Genomic DNA, 18,758 nt, shown 5'->3' on the forward strand with positions numbered 1-18,758 from the left:
AATAATTCGCAATTAACTTCTTTCCATAATTCGTAATTAACTTCTTTCCATAAATCGTAATTAACTTCTATCAATAAGTCGTAATTAACTTCTGTCAGTAAATCGTAATTAACTTCTTTCAATAAGTAGTAATTTACTTCGACCATCACTGTTATACATGTACGTGTATATCATCTATATACAACATACATCATCGCGAGAGAATCTTTTTATTTCATATATGCTATAATCGTGAAAAATAATAGAAAAGCGTTACTGCATACCGTACACAAATGATGTTTTAATTCGAAAATAACAACGGAAATAAAGTTATTATATTTCTTACTTTATTATATCTGATGACCTGTGTGTGACCCCATGTGGACACTTTCATTATGATAATACCTTTCTCCCACATCTTTCTATTTCGTCACCAGAAATGTACCTTGACATTAACATATTGAAATTGAGACGCTTTATTTCTTGTCGTCTGTGCCAGCGACATACTTCAGAGATACTGCACTAAAAAAGGGACAAAAGTTCCACTACACAAGAAGACGCATTACGAATATACCACAAACTCCCAAACCACTCACTTCATACACTGTATACATCGCATACTTGGGAGGCCGTCCTTACATGTCCCTGGACGGTAATAATCGTATACCTTCGTTAGGAATAGGGCGTTGCTCTTTTTGTTTATTGATACTATGACAATAAGGAGAGGATACTACGTTTAGTGTATTTATGTTAGAAGCGCAGGAGAAGTATTCGAAAGTAAAACCACTGAGAAAAGGACATCGCAATCGACCATACATGTATTTAAGAGTTAAAGAAGCAATCAGAAATAAATGTTTTAATCCTGAAAAGATTATCAGGTACAATTCATCATAATAAACATACGATACATAAAATCTACATAAAGACTAGCTATTTAAAAAACGAACTTGGACACATGCACATAACCTGGAGACTAAAAGATGGGATAGTTAAAAGTCAGTAAAAGTTATGTGACGTGTAAATGTGTTTCCAACCCACACACGACAGATGACACACATATTACTCTCAGCGGCTAGGAAAAGACACACCAGCAAAATTAAACGTCATCTTGACTATATCCTTTAGGACAGGGGACTTTATATCATTTATGTATATCGGCTCTCAGTTCTTTTATTCTGTTTAACTAAATCGTGAAAAAAGTAAATATGACAAATGTTGGATGTAATAATAAATGTACAAATACCCTATCTGTGACGTCTGTACACGGGTCAGTGACCGCCAGATCATATTCAGTTACGACGTAGTACTGGTTTCTATTTATGATGAATTTCTTAATATAATTGGTTGACCCATTTTTACGGTCAGAGGAGTGACCCCAAAACTTTTCTGCATATGGGCGAGCTTCCATATTAGTATTCTTACAGATGTGGCGAATGATTCCCCTATTGTCATAGGGTCAATTTAGGATCTAATCTTATTTTGGTCGTTTCTATGGGGTGTTGAATTGAGTTCCTTTTGAAACAAATTAAATGAATTGCGAAACAGTTCATGTGGAATTTATTTCGATAGCAACTCAATTCATCACCCGATAAAATCGACCAGAAAAAGAGTCATTCCTTACATTCCAATTCAATTGTATTTATTTTATCATTTTTTATCAAAACGTTTTCTGAGTTTCTCTGGGCTTGTGCACGTCTTCAAACAAAGAAAATAGTTCATCATCAGAATACATCTAATTAAAATAACATAGCGCAAGCAATAAGATTTGTAAATAATATTTATTTTAAAACAATTATATTATCAGTGTCACCCTGTTGAAATTGAAAACATTTACAACATATTTAGAAATGATTGCAAATCTCGTCCGCCAAAACTGCGGAAGGACAATGTCTTGATTACATTGTACGGTTTTCTCCAGCTTCGATACTTATACTGAGATACCCGATCACTTACAAGTACTTGATTTTTTTCGCACCTCTAAGATATAACAAGACCCACCTATACATTTAAATGCGCTCAGAGTGTAAAATTATCCCGCCTTAGGCCTCCTGGTTCTAAGTCGATTAACCACTTCATCTGCGCTTCGAATTCAATCATTCCGCGTAAAAATATAGTTAGAAGAAAAATTATGATCAATCTGTGTGTGTGAAATACAGACTGTTTTGATAATTAAAAACAACCAAACAATGCATGGCAAATGACTAATTACATATTTTTATAATAATATGGATTATCTAAAGCCTATGACGTCATCGATTCGAAAGTATGACATCACATGCGCGGCTGTTACATGAATGGTGCAAAATTCCGCCCGAAGTCACGTAAAAGTACCAGACATATTGGGTGGGTAAGAAAAATATAGCACTTGGTATTATGTGATATATACCTATCAGAGTTGCGAGAAAAAAAATGAAGAGTCACCGTAAGATGCATCGTCGGAGACCCACGGCTGATCGCACTACACTACGCTACACTTATCACCCGTGGGCAAACTCCTCGTAAAATCCTCGTAAAAATATGCTAATTCACATACTAGAATTGACCAATCAGAATACTCGATATATAGTTCGGAACTGTTCAGAATGAAAACTGGTTTATTAGCTTAAAGGTAAACAAAAATGGCGGCCCCCATAAAAACATACGAGTTTTGTATAAAAACGATCAAGGACAAATCATACAGATCTCTATCTTCCGAAAGTAGTCAAGAACAATATGGGGAAATATTTCGGTGTTTATCTATTGAGTTGGTGAACGGACATGTCTGTAACCAGTGTGTAAACAAACTGCACAAAATGAATGAGCTGAATGGAGACATCCAAACCAAAGTGCAAGGTCACAGAAACCAGGCGTTATTACGATAACATTGACGAAAATACATTATACCTAATAACATTAAGATTATTAGTATAAAACACTCATATGACAATACCTATTTCTGCCCTAATAAAGCTGAATATGACTTCCATGCATGTATATAAATATTGGCTAACCAGCCAACTCGCCAATATGATACCCAATAATCCAAAGCCTACTATTACAAAAATATACAGATATACAAGTATACAATAAAAAAACTATTACGAGTTATAAGGCCACACAATAACGTATTACCATGTAATTACAATATAAGTTATCGAATCAATCTGATTAAAATTCAAAACCTTATTGTGAACCCGTCTGATAGAGACTCTCACATCACAGTAGGTTTCACATCCTGGTGACATTTATACTTCACGGGGGACTTTCCGTAAATATAGAAATATAATTTAAACCGTCCTGGTACAATTAAATAATTACACGAGCGGTATAACATCTTATTATACCGAATCAAATGCCCTTCATTTTCATATTAGATATGATAGTTATATTAAAAGGTTTCACTTGGGAGTGATGCCACAAAAGGAATACTGATTCGGGTGTGCCTTCACAATATAAATATGGACTCAAAATACTTTCAAGATTCTGGAATTAGCAATCTATTTGGCCAATACGGGAGTTTCGAGATCCAAAAACAACTTGGATAAAGTACAATTTACCGTCGATAAGTTCCAACTTCCGTTGATTATGACGTCACGGAACTCACGTCAAATGATGACGTCTAATAACGAGATGGTTGGACTAATCGATGGTAAACTGTATTTAGCCACGTCGTATTTGGATCTCGAAATTTACGTATTCGAAAGGTCATCAGAAATATCAAAGGAAATGAGAATAAGGATTTGTATTTCAATCAATTGGTATGCGTACTCATATGTCTACAGTAGCCATGTAACGTCGGCTTTTCTCTTACCCCGGACTGGCACCAAACATTTAAAAGATGTTTTTCTTAATGTGAGTTCGAATATATTATAGTACCTACTAACCGTGCTAAAAAACAAGTACTTAAACAGGCAAACATCTAATGATGTTGAAATTACGATGCATGTTTCATCTCAAAGGGCAATCCAAAATAAAGTCATACCTGTCTCATCTTAACTTCTTATCAAGTTTCTTTTTAATTTGTTTTGCGAAAAGGCAGCCTAGTTGATATCTAAAGAAAATATAAATGCTATATAATTGTCACATAACGGTTTTTTGAATTTCCGAAAACTAGCCGATCGTTTTAGCGATAGAGCTAGCTGGTCGCCGAAGTCCAATTTCGGTGTTAATGCAACGTTTTAGTTGTGGGAAGTTGGTGAGAGCAATTGCGGACACTTTTTAATACCCGTAACCATAGGCGACTATTATATCCTGTGATTTTCTCTACACCCAAATGAACTTTCAGTAGAAAAATGTCATAAATCTCTAATTTTGAGTTCGCAGATACTCCATGGATCTGTGTTTGCGCTCTGGAGGACAACGTGGAGATAGGAACATTGAAGTTGGTCAGCACATCTACACTCAACATCACAGCGGGTCAACGTAATATTGGTTGTGCGAGAGACAAACTTGCAGAATAACAAATTGGCGATGGCGTCACATTGGTCTGTGATTGGTCCCGATGTTGCAACCTGAAAGAAGAATGGAGGATCTTACATGACTGGTTATCTAATATGTAACAAGTTCAATGATTTGTTATGCTACGAACCTTTAAGCAAGTTTGATAAACTTCATGTTACGTAGCCATGACTAGTATTTGTATAAATATAGACAAAACTTTCAAATTCGTATTTATGTAAGTGATGCGTAATCGCAAAAAGATCCTACGACATCATATATTGATTATGACGTCATTACACCCGTGACGTCATAATAGTGGTATTACACGTGTGTCTTATGAAATTTATAACATGGATTGACGGGCAAGTAATATGAACAAGAAACCAAAGAGGCATTTACGGTCACTTGAGTGCTGATACAGAAAGAGCATTGCAAAGTTGGTTCAAATCTGTAAAAAATATTTACGAACTAGAATAAACTTTAAAGTTGAACATTCGTATAAGAATTTGTTATTATTTGTTTTTCATTCTGATAGTTAGTGTATTATGTGACCAAACCTTATGCTTAAAATTCCAATTTGCTTTGTCAACGTTAAACAACAAAACCAAATAGAAGTCAGTCAGTGTCAGTGATTTTATAAATTTAACTTTTTAATCTTTGATTATTTGGTTCCATCAACCTGTGAATCCAGAAGAAGATTTTTGAAATTTTAGCCATTTTGACCCAGCCCCTCTGGCCCCTAGGTGTCGGCCAGGACCAATATGGATATGATGTTAAAATGTTTTTCAGGCTAATAATTCTAACCCAGTTTGACTAATTTCCTTTGAAAACAAAGCAAATAATGTTAATAAATTGTTTTTTTTTATATAAACTGTAGTAAATTTGACCCCCTCCCAGGGGAAAATCTGAGATCCCAGGGCCATGAAATTAACATTTTTTGTAAAGGGCCTTAAGACCTTCCAATCTATGAAAAGGTATCTGGTTCCATCAAATCTGTGAATTCAAATTTAAGAAGATGTTTGAAGTTTTAGCCTATTTTACCCTTTTGCTTCCCCCAAGGCACCTAGGAGTCGTCCATGACCAATATATTTATATTGATAAAGTGATATCTCAGGCTAAAATGTCTAACCCAGTTTGACTTATTTCCTATGCAAAATAAGCAAATAACGTTCATAAATGTGTTTTCCCTAATTAAACTAGTAAACTTGACCCCCTTATAATTCACAAATTTTGCAAAGGACCTTAATACCTTTCCATCTATGTAGAGTATTTGATTCTACCAGTTCCAGAATTTCCAAAAGATTTCTGAAGTTAAAGCCTATTTGACCCCTTTTGGCCCCGTCCCTAAGGTCCCTGGGGGGCAATCAACGAAAAATTGTTAATAGGATTTGATTGTTTGTTTGATTAATTTAACGTCCTATTAACAGCTATGGTCATGTAAGGACGGCTTCCCATGTATGCAGTGTGTTACGTGTATGTTGTGCAAGGTGCGTATTTTAGGAGACCGTGGTATATTCATGTTGTGTCTTCTTGTATAGTTGAACTGGTGTCCTTTTTATAGTGCTATATCACTGAAGCATGCCGCCGAGGACACCAAACAACACACCCCACCCGGTCACATTATACTGACAACCAGTCGTCTCACTCCCTATATGCTGAGCGCGCTAAGCAGGAGCAAAAACTACCACTTGTATAGACTTTGGTCTGTCTTGACCAGGGGACAGAATCCAGAGCCTTCCTCACAGGGGCGAACGCTCATCTCAAGGCAAAAAGTGAGGCGGTACAAAGGGAGGCATTAGGAAAGATAAAGTCAGTTAGGAAGAATAGAAGAGATGAGATCCTAAATTTAGTCGCCTTTTACGATCATGCAATAGAGGCAGCAAGTACAATTCTAACGCCCTACCTGCAGGGCAGTGTTAACAGGATTCAATATGATTCAATGGCCATCTCATAGGGATAATTTTGACAACATTTTAATGATTTTCTATTATAAATGACCAAATAATGGTCTAAAATGTGCTTTCACAAAATAAACTATAGTAAACTTAACCCTTCCCCAGGGGAAACCTGAGACCCAAGGGTCATATAATTCACAATTTTCGTAGAAGGCCTTGATACCTTTCTATCCATGAAGAGTATTTGATTCTACCACATCTGTGAGTGGAGAAGTTTTTGAAATTTTAGTCAATTTTACCGTTTTTGGCCACTTCCACAGCCCCCGTGGGGATAGGGATTATATAATTCACAATTTTGATCCGCCTTATGCCTTAGAGGGTTTGTACAAAATTTCATTGAAATTGCTTCAGCGGTTTTTGAGAAGAAGTCGAAAATGTAAATTGTTTACGACACACGACGGACGACGCACGACGACGGACAAAAGACGATTACAATAGGTCACTTGAGAATTCGTGACCTAAAAAGTAGATTACGAATAATTTTCTAAAACGGAAAAAGGAGTTTCTAGATTTTACCTTCCAAATCATTATGTTTCCATGATCCCAACTACACAGTGCTTAAACCATGTATTTGATAACTTTCCTTATTCAACAGCAATTATTACTTTTGTATTTCTTTGTTCATCTTATATTAGTATTGGAACTTTCTGTTCTATACTGAGCCATTAACAACACATCAACGAACCAACCAATAACAAGTACTGGATAGAGCTTATAACCTACACTATGGTATTATCAACCACATCAACTACTCAACCAATAACAAGTACTGGGGAGAGCTTATAACCTACACTATGGTATTATCAACCACATCAACCACCCAACCAATAACAAGTACTGGGGAGAGCTTATAACCTACACTATGGTATTATCAACCACATCAACCACCCAACCAATAACAAGTACTGGGGAGAGCTTATAACCTACACTATGGTATTATCAACCACATCAACCACCCAACCAATAACAAGTACTGGGGGAGAGTTTATAACCTACACTGTGGCATTAGCAACCACATCAATTACCCAACCAATAACAAGTACTGGGGAGAGCTTATGACCTACATTGGGTTTAATCAATTACTTCGATAACTTACCTGGACACTTTTAACACCAACACGTTGACACTCTATGTTTTCACCTGTAATGTTTATCCCTAATTTATCTGTTCTTGCATCGAACAGACTCAGTTTCCTGATGATCATCCAGAACATGGACGGCGAGTCCCCAGGTACAGGTAGCTTAAGGCAGGTGTTCAGATCCTCGTCCAGTATGTATGGTAACTTCTTATGTAGAACGTGATTGTTATCCTCAACTATTGTGATATAATGCTTCACTGAAACAACATATAGATCGATAACGTTCAATTGAAGTTGTTTGATTTGTTTATTTAGCGGCCCGTCGATAGTCAGGGTTATTAAGAGTGACACTATCACAAAAAGACACACACGAATATACCGAGGTTTCCTAATACATACGCAACTAGATGCATGCATATTCTGCATACAGCGCTAACGCATGTCATTGAATATGTCTGAACATGTATCCGATTGCGTTCATACCACCTTTAACGCAACCAAAACACTGTACAATCCCTATATAGAAAGGTAGCGTTGCAAAGTTTTGAAGCCGTGTTGTTTTTGTTGTTTGGTTTCTGTGAACAGCCAGGATCATTTATGTCCAAATTAGAAATGTAAAAAAAATATAACTAACATAAGATAAACGCACATGGTTTTCGTTTAGACGTTTTGGTTTCAATATTGTTTTTACGGTTTTGGATTATTTTATAGTAATATTATAAGATAAGAACAAATGCAGATTTTATGAAATAAAGTCCAATAATACTAAGATACACAACGTGCAATATAATCATATTTTATTTTTAAATATTTGAAATTAAGATCGAGTCTTACAACATAAAAAGAGAGGCGGGTTAATTCTAAATAAATTGATCCAGAATATGAAATAATATTTTGAAATAAGATTCAGTGGTACTTATTCACGTACCACGTGATATATTATGCAAATATGTCATGGTTTACTGTGCTTTGGCTTCGTATAATATAACATTTGTTGTTTACCACTACCTCGGGTTAATCATATGAACTAGAGCACTGTAACCCATGAAATATTTGTTATATTACATAATTTAAAATTTCAGCGATTTCGATATTTCCAACACGATGTAATCAACCTCCTGCTGTTACAAACAGTGGTGACGATGACGTCTGGAGCGAAATTGAACGTGAATCTGCTGTGACGTCACAATTACGTTACTTATTATAAAGTGCCTCATTGTAACCTCGAACTGTCAATATAACCTCGAATTGTCACTATAACCTCGAACTGGCAATATAACCTCAAACTGTCAATATAACCTCGAACTGTCAATATAACCTCGAATTGTCAATATAACCTCAAACTGTCAATATAACCTCGAATTGTAACTTTAACCTCGAACTGGCAATATAACCTCGAACTGTCAATGTAACCTTGAACTGTCAATATAACCTCGATCTGTCAATATAACCTCGAACTGTCAATATAACCTCGAACATTCAATATAACCTCGAACTGTCAATGTAACCTCGATCTGTCAATATAACCTCGAATTGTCAATATAACCTCAAACTGTCAATATAACCTCGAACTGTCAATAATATAACCTCGAACTGTCAATATAACAAGGTTTTATTGATCCGTTGGTATAATAGTTAAACATTTTATATATCCTCATAATATATATCGGTGTGAGAAAATTATGTAATAAATACCAAATAACGTTAATGCGGGACTAGTTTCTCCAGTGATGATGGAAATCTATGTAATCTTCCCGGGGTACGTGGATAAGTCCCATTATCATAATGTTAGAACTCAGAATCAATTGTTAACATGATAAGGGATAATGCAAATTAAGTTTGAGTAGAACTAACTCAAAGCAATAAAATCCAGGACTAGACGTACATACTGTGTACGACAGTAATGCCCTATAGACAGCCATGATCATTTACGGACGGCAATGAACATGTGCAATGTCTCTTTTTTTTTGGGGGGGAGGCTGCGCAAGATCGCGATATTTGAAATATATTTTCGATTTCAGTTGAAATTGCTAAACCTACGACCCGCATAAAAACAGGTCATTAGGTATGCCTAGTAATGAACAGTAATATATTCGTGTGGTGTCTCCTTGTGATAGTGATACATTTAATGGTCAGATACTCACGTGGCAGCCATACAGTGGTGATATCACAAACTGCATGAAGTGGCGCTTCAGACAGATAAAAGTAGGCGGCTATAGCTGGTGTTTGGAGTGCGTGCACGTCACTGCCAGTTTTCCACTGCAACACGTGAAATATAGATGTCGATGAACATCGTCGGTGCATTTTTCAAAAACAAAAGTGTATACATTAACATTGTTTTATTCCTCAATTACGTTTACATATATGATATAATCAAGTGATATCGTCCGTGTATTTTTTTGCATGTATCACTAGTGTGATATGACCTAGAGCGACTTTCATTTGCTGGAAATGCATTGTGACGTCAAGACAGCAACAATAACAAGACGTCAAGAAAAATGACGTGTAATCAGGATTTGGAGGACGGCGGGACAAAATGGCAGTCTTCGTTGGTTTTTCGCAATACATTTTGACGCGAGATTCTTTTAAATGTAGGGTTTTGTAGTAATGTAATAAAAATATCTTAAGTGTGTGTTAATTTCATGTGAAATTTTATGAAACTCGTCTCGAAGTTTTAATTTTTGCTCGCCAGGGTTCGTAAAAGTAAAAACTTCTTAGATTCGTTTCATAAAACCCCATATGAAATGAACACTCCTACATAGGCCCTATATGTGTATATATTGTATAATCATTGTTTTTATATATGTGGATATGAAGATAGGAGGTAGTAATTAATTTGTAACCCTCGGATAGAATTGCGATATCCTTCATATTCACATATAAAAAAACAGTTTTCTTTCATACTATAAGGTATTTTTTACAATTTTATAATCATGCTAAACCGCCATTACGTCGACTGCAAATTCATTTTTACTACAAGCCTCGACAAGCTTTGGGTTTTACATTACTTTGTGTCACTCGGGTTGAATATTCCTATCCTTCATATGCCTCTATGAAAGATTCATTCTTATGATACTTCATGAGTGTATATCATGGGATAAAGAAATTCTAGACCCGTATGTATATAAATGTATATGGCATAATAATTTTGATATTCAATGATCAGTTCTATAGTTGAGCGAAGTAATTTTATCTGTAAATTGTTCATCTTTTCCAAGCGAGAAAGTAAGTGTGAAAGTGATGACTATTGTAGTATGTCTCTGTACTGTTTTATATGTGGGAAAAAGAACAAATAAAAAAATTTTCAAATGAAAAAAAATGTGAAAGGGTGGTAGGCTGGATGTTGTTTTGACCGAAACAATGTCCTCAGGTGAAATCCGATTACTGATCATTTTCCTTATCATGTTACATGTACACCACATATCGATATTTACGTTTTAGTTTTGGGCAATCGCTGGTATCTAAACATGTTTGTATTAAATTTACCTCCCCGCCTCCCAAGGGGGAAATCATATACAAAATAAATCGACTACGGAAAAAGGCCAAATGAGACTTCGTTTTAATCACGTTAGACAGTTTGTTAGCGACATAATACGGAAAAAAATATTGGGTCTAAAATAAACTTTATCGGGCGAAGCGAAGCATGTATCTTCAAATTTCTTCTAGACTCATTTTTTAGGTCGCTAACAAAGTAATGTTAGGCAACAGTTCATCGACACATTTTCACAAAACGTTAATCGTTTTATGAAAATGCTATTTTCGTTAAAGTACTGCCTAAAAAACCGGTTGTACAATCTATTACAATTTAAACCAGACTTACCGTTAATTTCTCTTTTTGGTAGGTTACGCCATCCAGACTATGGTGAAACCACATGTCCAATGTCTCGGTTTTATCTGATTTTGTGATTTCTGTAACAACTATTAACTCCGGAAAGTATTTCTGGAAAATGATAATTGGTTGCAAGAATTAGAATTAACGGTTTAAAGACGCATTTTGAACAGCTTTGAAGACATGAAATGCTATACTGTTATATATATATCAATGTTGAAATTAAGTGAGAACATAGTACTCTATGATACTGATGCCACAAATGCTAACTTTGAACTTCCTTTATCTATTTATACAAATCAATTGTTTGATTATACAGGGATCGATGGATAGCTATACTATCTTATCAACACATAAAACGTGACAATGCCATGATATTTAGGGATTAAAGTATCTTTCTGGTGATTATGTCGAAGGATAAAGTTGAGTAGGGTATCGATATTTGGAATTGACTGCGAAGCGGTCCAAGAACCAAATATCGATACCCTACTTGATTTTATCCTTCGATAAAACCACCAGAAAGATACTTTAATCTTTATATGAACACTTTTAACTATTACTTTTATAACTCAATATTTACCATATTTAGTGTTAATGACATTTATAAGATTAAAATCGAATTTAATTGTTTGACTCTGACAGGGATTATGAACAGCCACTCGAAATGATGGACATTCCCGCCAATGTATCAATGGACATACAAATAAAATGAGTTCAATCTTACCTGATGAAGCCTATATGTGGAGGTTTACCGGTATGAAAGTATAAGTTATTTTATATATCTGATATTAAGAACTCCATAGTGCGAATCAATTTGATTTAAGGCGTTAGCATAGTGTGGTTACACACGCTTTCACAATTCATAACGTGGCGGGATATATTTAACGTAGTTTTGACGCAGCGTCCGATTAAAACCGCCTGCGTCGAGGAAATGCATGACGAACAGATAGTTTCTTCACATTTGTAATCACTTGAGTTCTACTTTGACATTCACATTATAAATGACTTGAATACACGGATGTTATAGTAGTTATTATTTTGGATATTTTCAAATGAATTGGACGAAGGCCGAAGAACATGTACAAACACAGGTAGGCCCACTCTGTACGCTACAGATTACCGCTCTTAGAATGTTAGCATAAAGTTGCATCGTTTTTTCTAGCACTTCAATAAATCCGAAAATTAAAAAAAACCTACAACTGTAGGACCCAGTTTCATTAATTTTTCGAAGCACCCAAACTTGTGTAGGGCATAGTCTACGGCGATCACCGTAGAAACAGGACTCCCTTGATGGAGCTCTATTGACGTGCTAAAGTTTTGGTCGAACTTGCCCTACACAAAGATTTTTTTTCTGACATACATTATCAATTTGCGTGCAATCGAATATGTACACTTACAAATAGGATGTGCATGCATATGTTTGTAGGGAACAACACAGTTTTGCTAACACATGATGTAAACACTGCGACGTCATCGAAATGTGCAAAAGTTTACATTGTACATTATTGTATATATTCATCAAACGAACGGACGCTTGTTTGTTTGTTTGATTCATTAACGTCCTATTAACAGCTATGGCCATGTTATGACTCACAGAGGTACGGTAGTAACATTAGCCATGTAATTTTTCTACATTTGTATTTACAAACGTACTTGTTTTCAAACCTATTTTGATACTTGTTCCTCGAACGTTCGATCGGTAATGAAAACACCAACAGTTTCTGATGAGGACCATCATATATATTTATCCGCGTGATCCAAATATCACGTGACTTAATTAATTAATCGAGAAATAAAGTTGAGTAGCCTTTGGTTGAAATCAAAGAGGTTTGTTCTAGCAATTCACCAATGAATATTTACCTTTTCACTTCGCTCCGCCTCAATGAAACTAGTAAACTCCGATTACTTCATTTCCCATTGAAGATGCTTGGTCAGTGACGCGCTGACCTCTGACCGGCGAGACAATACATTTTGACATTGTTTACATTGTGAACTAGTTTTACACCACTGCAGTTTTTAATGAAGTTTCTGCGATGAGGCCTATTGTTGTACATTAAGATACATAGAAAGAAATGTTTCATCAAGTGATATTGTCAGTAATATAATAGTATACACATACTTTGATGAAACACTGACTTGACGTTAGGCTCGAGCCCCTGGAAAATACTGGACATACCGAACGCAGTGAGGTTCACCACTCCTCGCAAGTAGACATAACCGAACGCAAATCGTTACGATAATGTGTACAATATATATGTTACGGTGACATACATGTAAGCTTCGAAACGATAGATTCTACGAAGATTTCAGTGCCAATGGGCCTAACGTCAATTATCAACGAAACGAGTCCGTGAGTGTCGAAATCCACGGCATTGGAGGGTCATTGGAAACCGCCAACATTTAAAACTGATGTTTCTCTACTTATTTTATACAGAATTTTAATACCAAAAACTCCAGTTGACAACGAAGTTATCACATCGCACTTCAAACATGCTATACACCGCATACATGGGAGACTGTCCTTACATGACCCTGGTTGTTAATAGGACGTTATCTAATAAAGCAAACAAACAAACAAAAAAAGTATTTGCGACATAAGGATGTTTTTCATGATAAAATTAGGCCATTTATTTTTGTGCATAAACACAATGTTTCAAAATCGCCGTTTTTAATCGTAACAACGAAGAATGAATCTGTTTTCGAAATTATATTTCCTAAGAACTGACTGGCGGATGTTCCGTAGCTGTACATACATGTACGATAACTAGTACAATGTTGCAAATTTGTATTATAATGCTATACCGTAATGTAATTTGACTCCTGTCAACGGCGGAAATTTTTATTTGGTTAACGTCAATATAAGGATTAATCATCAACTTTGTTGCTTGCATCGACTGATAAAGTGTCAATCTCGTGCAAAGGTTACAAGAACTTCGCAGTTCACTCACTTCATTTTCACGAGATTAATTTTCTTCATCAGTCAATGCAAGCAAAAAAACATAAGAGGCCCATGGGCCTTAACTTTATCTTTCATTATATATTGCAGGAAAATAATCAAAGATGCTACACTGACGACATATGATAATTCAAAATTGTATCTATTAAAACTGGAGCAGATGAAATAGTTTGAGCTTCTTATTTTACTTCAATATAAAAGTACTCAAAATATTTTATTGCACCCCGAAAAAATCCGTAATACTGCATGTATGCCATATGTGACATGTACTGATTGCTGATTACTGACAACAAAAGCCAATCAAATTATTTTATTTTTTTGTTAATTAGACATATATACATGATACACATTACAAAATGTATATATATGATCTGTCAACGGCGAGCTTTTACAATGTAAGAAATGATTGACTGTGCAGCATATAACGGTCATCTGACTATTGGCACAATACAACATAGTCATTTAAAGATTTTAGCCATTTTGACCCATGTGACCTTGAATGAAGGTCACGGTCATTCATTTAAACAAACTTGGTAGCGCTTCATCCCAGCATGCTACGGGCCTAATATCAGTGCCCTGGGTCTTTAAGCTCTTGAGAAGAAGTCGTTTAAAGATTTAAGTCTATTCAACCCCTGTGACCTTGAATTAAGATCAAGGTCATTCATTTAAAGAAACTAAGTAGCCCCTCATCCAAGCATGTCAAGGGCTCAATATCAGGTCTCTAGGCATCTCACTTATTCACAAGAAGTTGTTAAAAGGATTTTAGTCTTTTTGACCCATGTGACCTTGAATTAAGGTCACGGACATTCATTTGAACAAACGTGATAGCCCTTCATCCCAGCATGCTACAGGCCAAATATCAGTACCCTGGACCTTCTGGTTATCGAGCAGAAGTTTTTTTGAATGAAAAGTTTAGGCACGGCGGACGGCGCACGACGACGGACGGTGTATGATAACCTAAAATGACAATCAATCCTAACTGTATTCATATGCTGAAATAAAAACATGTAAGTTTGCTTACGATATTTGGCTTTCCTACTCCGATTGGTTCCGTGTCGATAATTCTACCATTACTAATGATGTTTGCCTCAAAGTGGGCGAAGGTGCCACTTGTTGTGATGTTACTGTCCGTAAACGTCACCGTTAGTCTCATGTTGACATCCTGCTCACTCATGATGACTTGGTCATCAGTCCGTTGTGTGGGCACAACAGAAAAGGTCGTCAGTGGTGACATGTCAACCAAGGCACTTTCTATCATCCCGTCATCTCGTCTGTATAAACAATACGAAGATAGGATATATAATAGATTTTTGATCTTGACCCCTAACTGGTCTCAAAATGGTCAATAGGCACTCTGATGGGTCCAAATTGATATTAACTAACTACATATCAGTTCCCTGTATTATACGATAATGTAATGGAGCGAACTTGTGTTTTATGTGAAATATATGTTGTTTCAAGGCCCTGTGTTAGTTGAAAGATTACATGTGAATCTGTTCCACGAGGTACCTCTCATGCATATTAGGTCATTGTATATCTAGAGTCTGTGTTTTGTTCTGTCTTTTTATCGGTCGTGTGTGTACTGTTACTCCTGTACATGTTATGTTTTCCATACACTGAAAGGCCTGAAATGTTATCAAATAAATCGGTAAAACTCCTTACAAATAGAAATTAAATAAGCCTCTAAGATGACGTCACAAATATACGGCCACCTACTGATATCATGAACTTCGTTTCAAGCTCATTTTAGTGAAATTACGTACAATTACCTGTATGTTTTGTTGGAAATTATAAAGTGCATCATAATATACAAATACCAATAGAAAAGAAACATATTTACGATCTGTTTTTACCATCATTAAATGTAGTTTATCCCTTCCCTCCCTTAAAGCTGACAATGCAAGTAGGTAAGTGTAAGTGATAGTAGGTGATATACAGTGGACAACTGATAGGTGTGTATGTACGTGTATAGACTGAGCGCACGTGTGTCGATTCACGAGCTTTATATAGGGGTCGGTGAGAGCACCGGATACAGACAGAGCGAAAAACAAAAATGGCTGACCTCGATAGGGGGTTTTCTCATAAACGATTCTTGAGATACATGTGTTATTTTTTTTAATCTAAATTTAAAACCTTTTTTAACTTGCATTATCAGCTTTAAGAAAACATCAGTGTTAAAATCAACCATATATATATATAGTGAGATTCCGTTAGCATGATGAAGAAACATCGTTAATTTATTTAACTCTCCCTCAATCATTTGTGTCGTTGAATGCCAAATGGTTGGTTTGTGACATTAAACGTCCTATTAACAAACATGTTCATTTGCAGATAATCCCCTCTCCAGCAGAGTGCGGTATGATAATATCGTTTATCTTTGGAGTATCAGAAACTCTTTTAAAGTGCGATCTCAATAACGCATTCCACCAGATGTGCTACCTGCTCTATACCTTTATATATCGCCAATTAACTACATTCTTCTACGGCACGCGCATTAACCCATATCAATAGTTCGCTTTGGATTATTTAATTTAAATGTAGATTCTATTGACAGTTATTAAAGGACGGCCTGCCGTATATGTGGCCTTATTGACAACCATTTAAGGACGGTCTCCCGTATATGTGTTGTTCTATTGAGAGCAATTTAAGGACGGCCTCCCGTAAATGTGGTCCTGTTGTCAGCCATTTAAGGACGGCCTCCCGTATATGTGTTGTCCTATTGACAGTCATCTAAGAACGGCCTGTCGTATATGTGGTCCTATTGACAGTCATTTTTAAGGACGGCCTCCCGTATGTGTTGTCTTATGGACAGCCATTTAATGACGGCCTCCCGTATATGTGGACATATTTACAGTCATTTAAGGACGGCCTCCCGTATAGGGATCAACCAACTAAATAAAAAAAAAGACCTTCGAAATGGCCCCTGTGTAAAGATTGAGCCGAGGATAGAATTTTAACCCGGCCGCTGATTGGCTGGCTAATTATGGATTTCAAAAGTAAAAATGTTTTCTAACAGGTAATTATTCCTAGATAACCATAATTCGAATTGAGATTTAGGTTCAAAATATCAATTTTGATAATGAATAGGTAAAAACATTAGAATTTCCGGATATTTTAGTGCAAAATGCGCCTGATTTCAATAAAGCTACCCTGGTTGGAGTTTGAGCAGAAGGACCTAAACTTTTTTTCTATCTAGTGTTATATGAGAACCTAGACTTTAATTATAGAACACAATACCTAACTAATATTTCTTTGTTTTAATAATACAGTACAAAACTTTAACAAAGTTTAACACTGTGGTCTATGTAAAATCATTTAGTTGGTTGCTCTCTATATGTGGTCCAGTGACAGCCATTCAAGGACGGCCTCCCGTAAATGTGGTGTTTTGTGTGTATTAAGAGTGATGTGCGTATTTTGGGAGTTTTGCAATGTACTCTGTGTCTCTATGTAATCTTGACACTAAAATCCATTTCTTACCTCGTTAATTGTACTGTGAAATCGCCAAACACATTCCTGCCTTTCCATATATTCTTAAATCGAGAAATGACTAAAGCCTCTCCTGACTTGTTCGATACTGGTATTTCCACAAACATATGGCCATAGTTATGGTTTGGCAACAGACTCAGGCTCAGAATGATGTCAGTAGTTGTCGTAACGGAATCACATGCATCATCCATGACAAATTGAAATGGAAGATTGCCATTTTCATCTGGTTTCTAAACATGCAATACAAAATTATAGATCTGCTTGTTTATTAGGTTCAATGTCTAATTTACACCAGGGTTGTTTAAGAATGTTCTCCTCTTTGTCCAATGTGTTACGTTGTGTGATCTTTACTGTATACGTTCGGAGGTTGCAGTAAGTTTGTTAGAAAATTGTTTGTTTGATTAATTAACGTCCTACTAACAGCCAGGGTACATTTTTGGGAGACTGTGTTATATTCGTGTTGTGTCTTCTTGCACATGTGAAACTCTTGCCCTTTTTATAGTGCGTTATCACTGAAGCACGCTTCCGAAAACAAAAAGCAACACACCTGACGAAGAGCACACTATTAACATCACTGATTAATATTAATTCATTTATGCTCAGTGTGGTTTAAAAGAATGAAATATGCCTATATTTGGGAATAAAAACATGCAATATCTGAACTCAGAGCGTTGTTTGTTTGAATCAATTACCATCATATTAACAGTCAGGGTCATATGCGAGTGTTCGAAGATTGTGATATATTCGTGTTGTATTTCCTGGCACTTTTAAAAGCAGTATCTCGAGTACGTTGCCACAATCTGATTAAAATACAGATCCTTATTATCACTACGTTTGATAAGAGGATCTGAGAAAATCCCATTTGGAGTCATGTCCACCTGACCTTTGTAAATGGCCAATCAAATTGCTGCTGGCAAAATTTTGACAGTGAATTTCATGGGACGAAATAGCTTGAAAATCTGTCATAATTATTTCCGTGTACGTAGTCATCTCGCCCAAAGAGCACAATAAAGCTAATAGTATTTGTATGTTGGGGCGAAATGGCGTTGTCAATTG

General features: G+C 36.0%; 1 protein-coding gene across 1 annotated transcript; it reads right to left on the bottom strand.

Moving 5' to 3' along the window:
* Positions 1 to 1,662: 1,662 nt before the first annotated feature.
* Positions 1,663 to 17,926, bottom strand: LOC138306370 (uncharacterized). Its single transcript, XM_069246809.1, has 6 exons — positions 17,694 to 17,926; positions 15,238 to 15,487; positions 11,252 to 11,371; positions 9,576 to 9,690; positions 7,450 to 7,688; positions 1,663 to 4,469 (listed from the first exon to the last, which is right to left on the bottom strand). Exons 1-6 carry the CDS (start codon positions 17,891 to 17,893, stop codon positions 4,254 to 4,256), a joined length of 1,140 nt encoding a protein of 379 aa, XP_069102910.1. The 5' UTR covers positions 17,894 to 17,926; the 3' UTR covers positions 1,663 to 4,253.
* Between the last annotated feature and the right edge of the window lie 832 nt (positions 17,927 to 18,758).

The sequence above is a fragment of the Argopecten irradians genome, chromosome 13, assembly GCF_041381155.1.
Source record: "Argopecten irradians isolate NY chromosome 13, Ai_NY, whole genome shotgun sequence".
NCBI classification, from domain to species: domain Eukaryota; kingdom Metazoa; phylum Mollusca; class Bivalvia; order Pectinida; family Pectinidae; genus Argopecten; species Argopecten irradians.

Coding starts and splice junctions, on each gene's coding strand:
- LOC138306370 (XM_069246809.1), bottom strand. CDS start 17,893: ATGGATGATGCATGTGATTCCGTTACGACAACTACTGACATCATTCTG. Junction 11,372..15,237: donor GAGTAGGAAAGCCAAATATC/GTAAGCAAACTT, acceptor ATCATTTTCCAG/AAATACTTTCCGGAGTTAAT. Junction 4,470..7,449: donor TTGGTGTTAAAAGTGTCCAG/GTAAGTTATCGA, acceptor TTCTTCTTTCAG/GTTGCAACATCGGGACCAAT.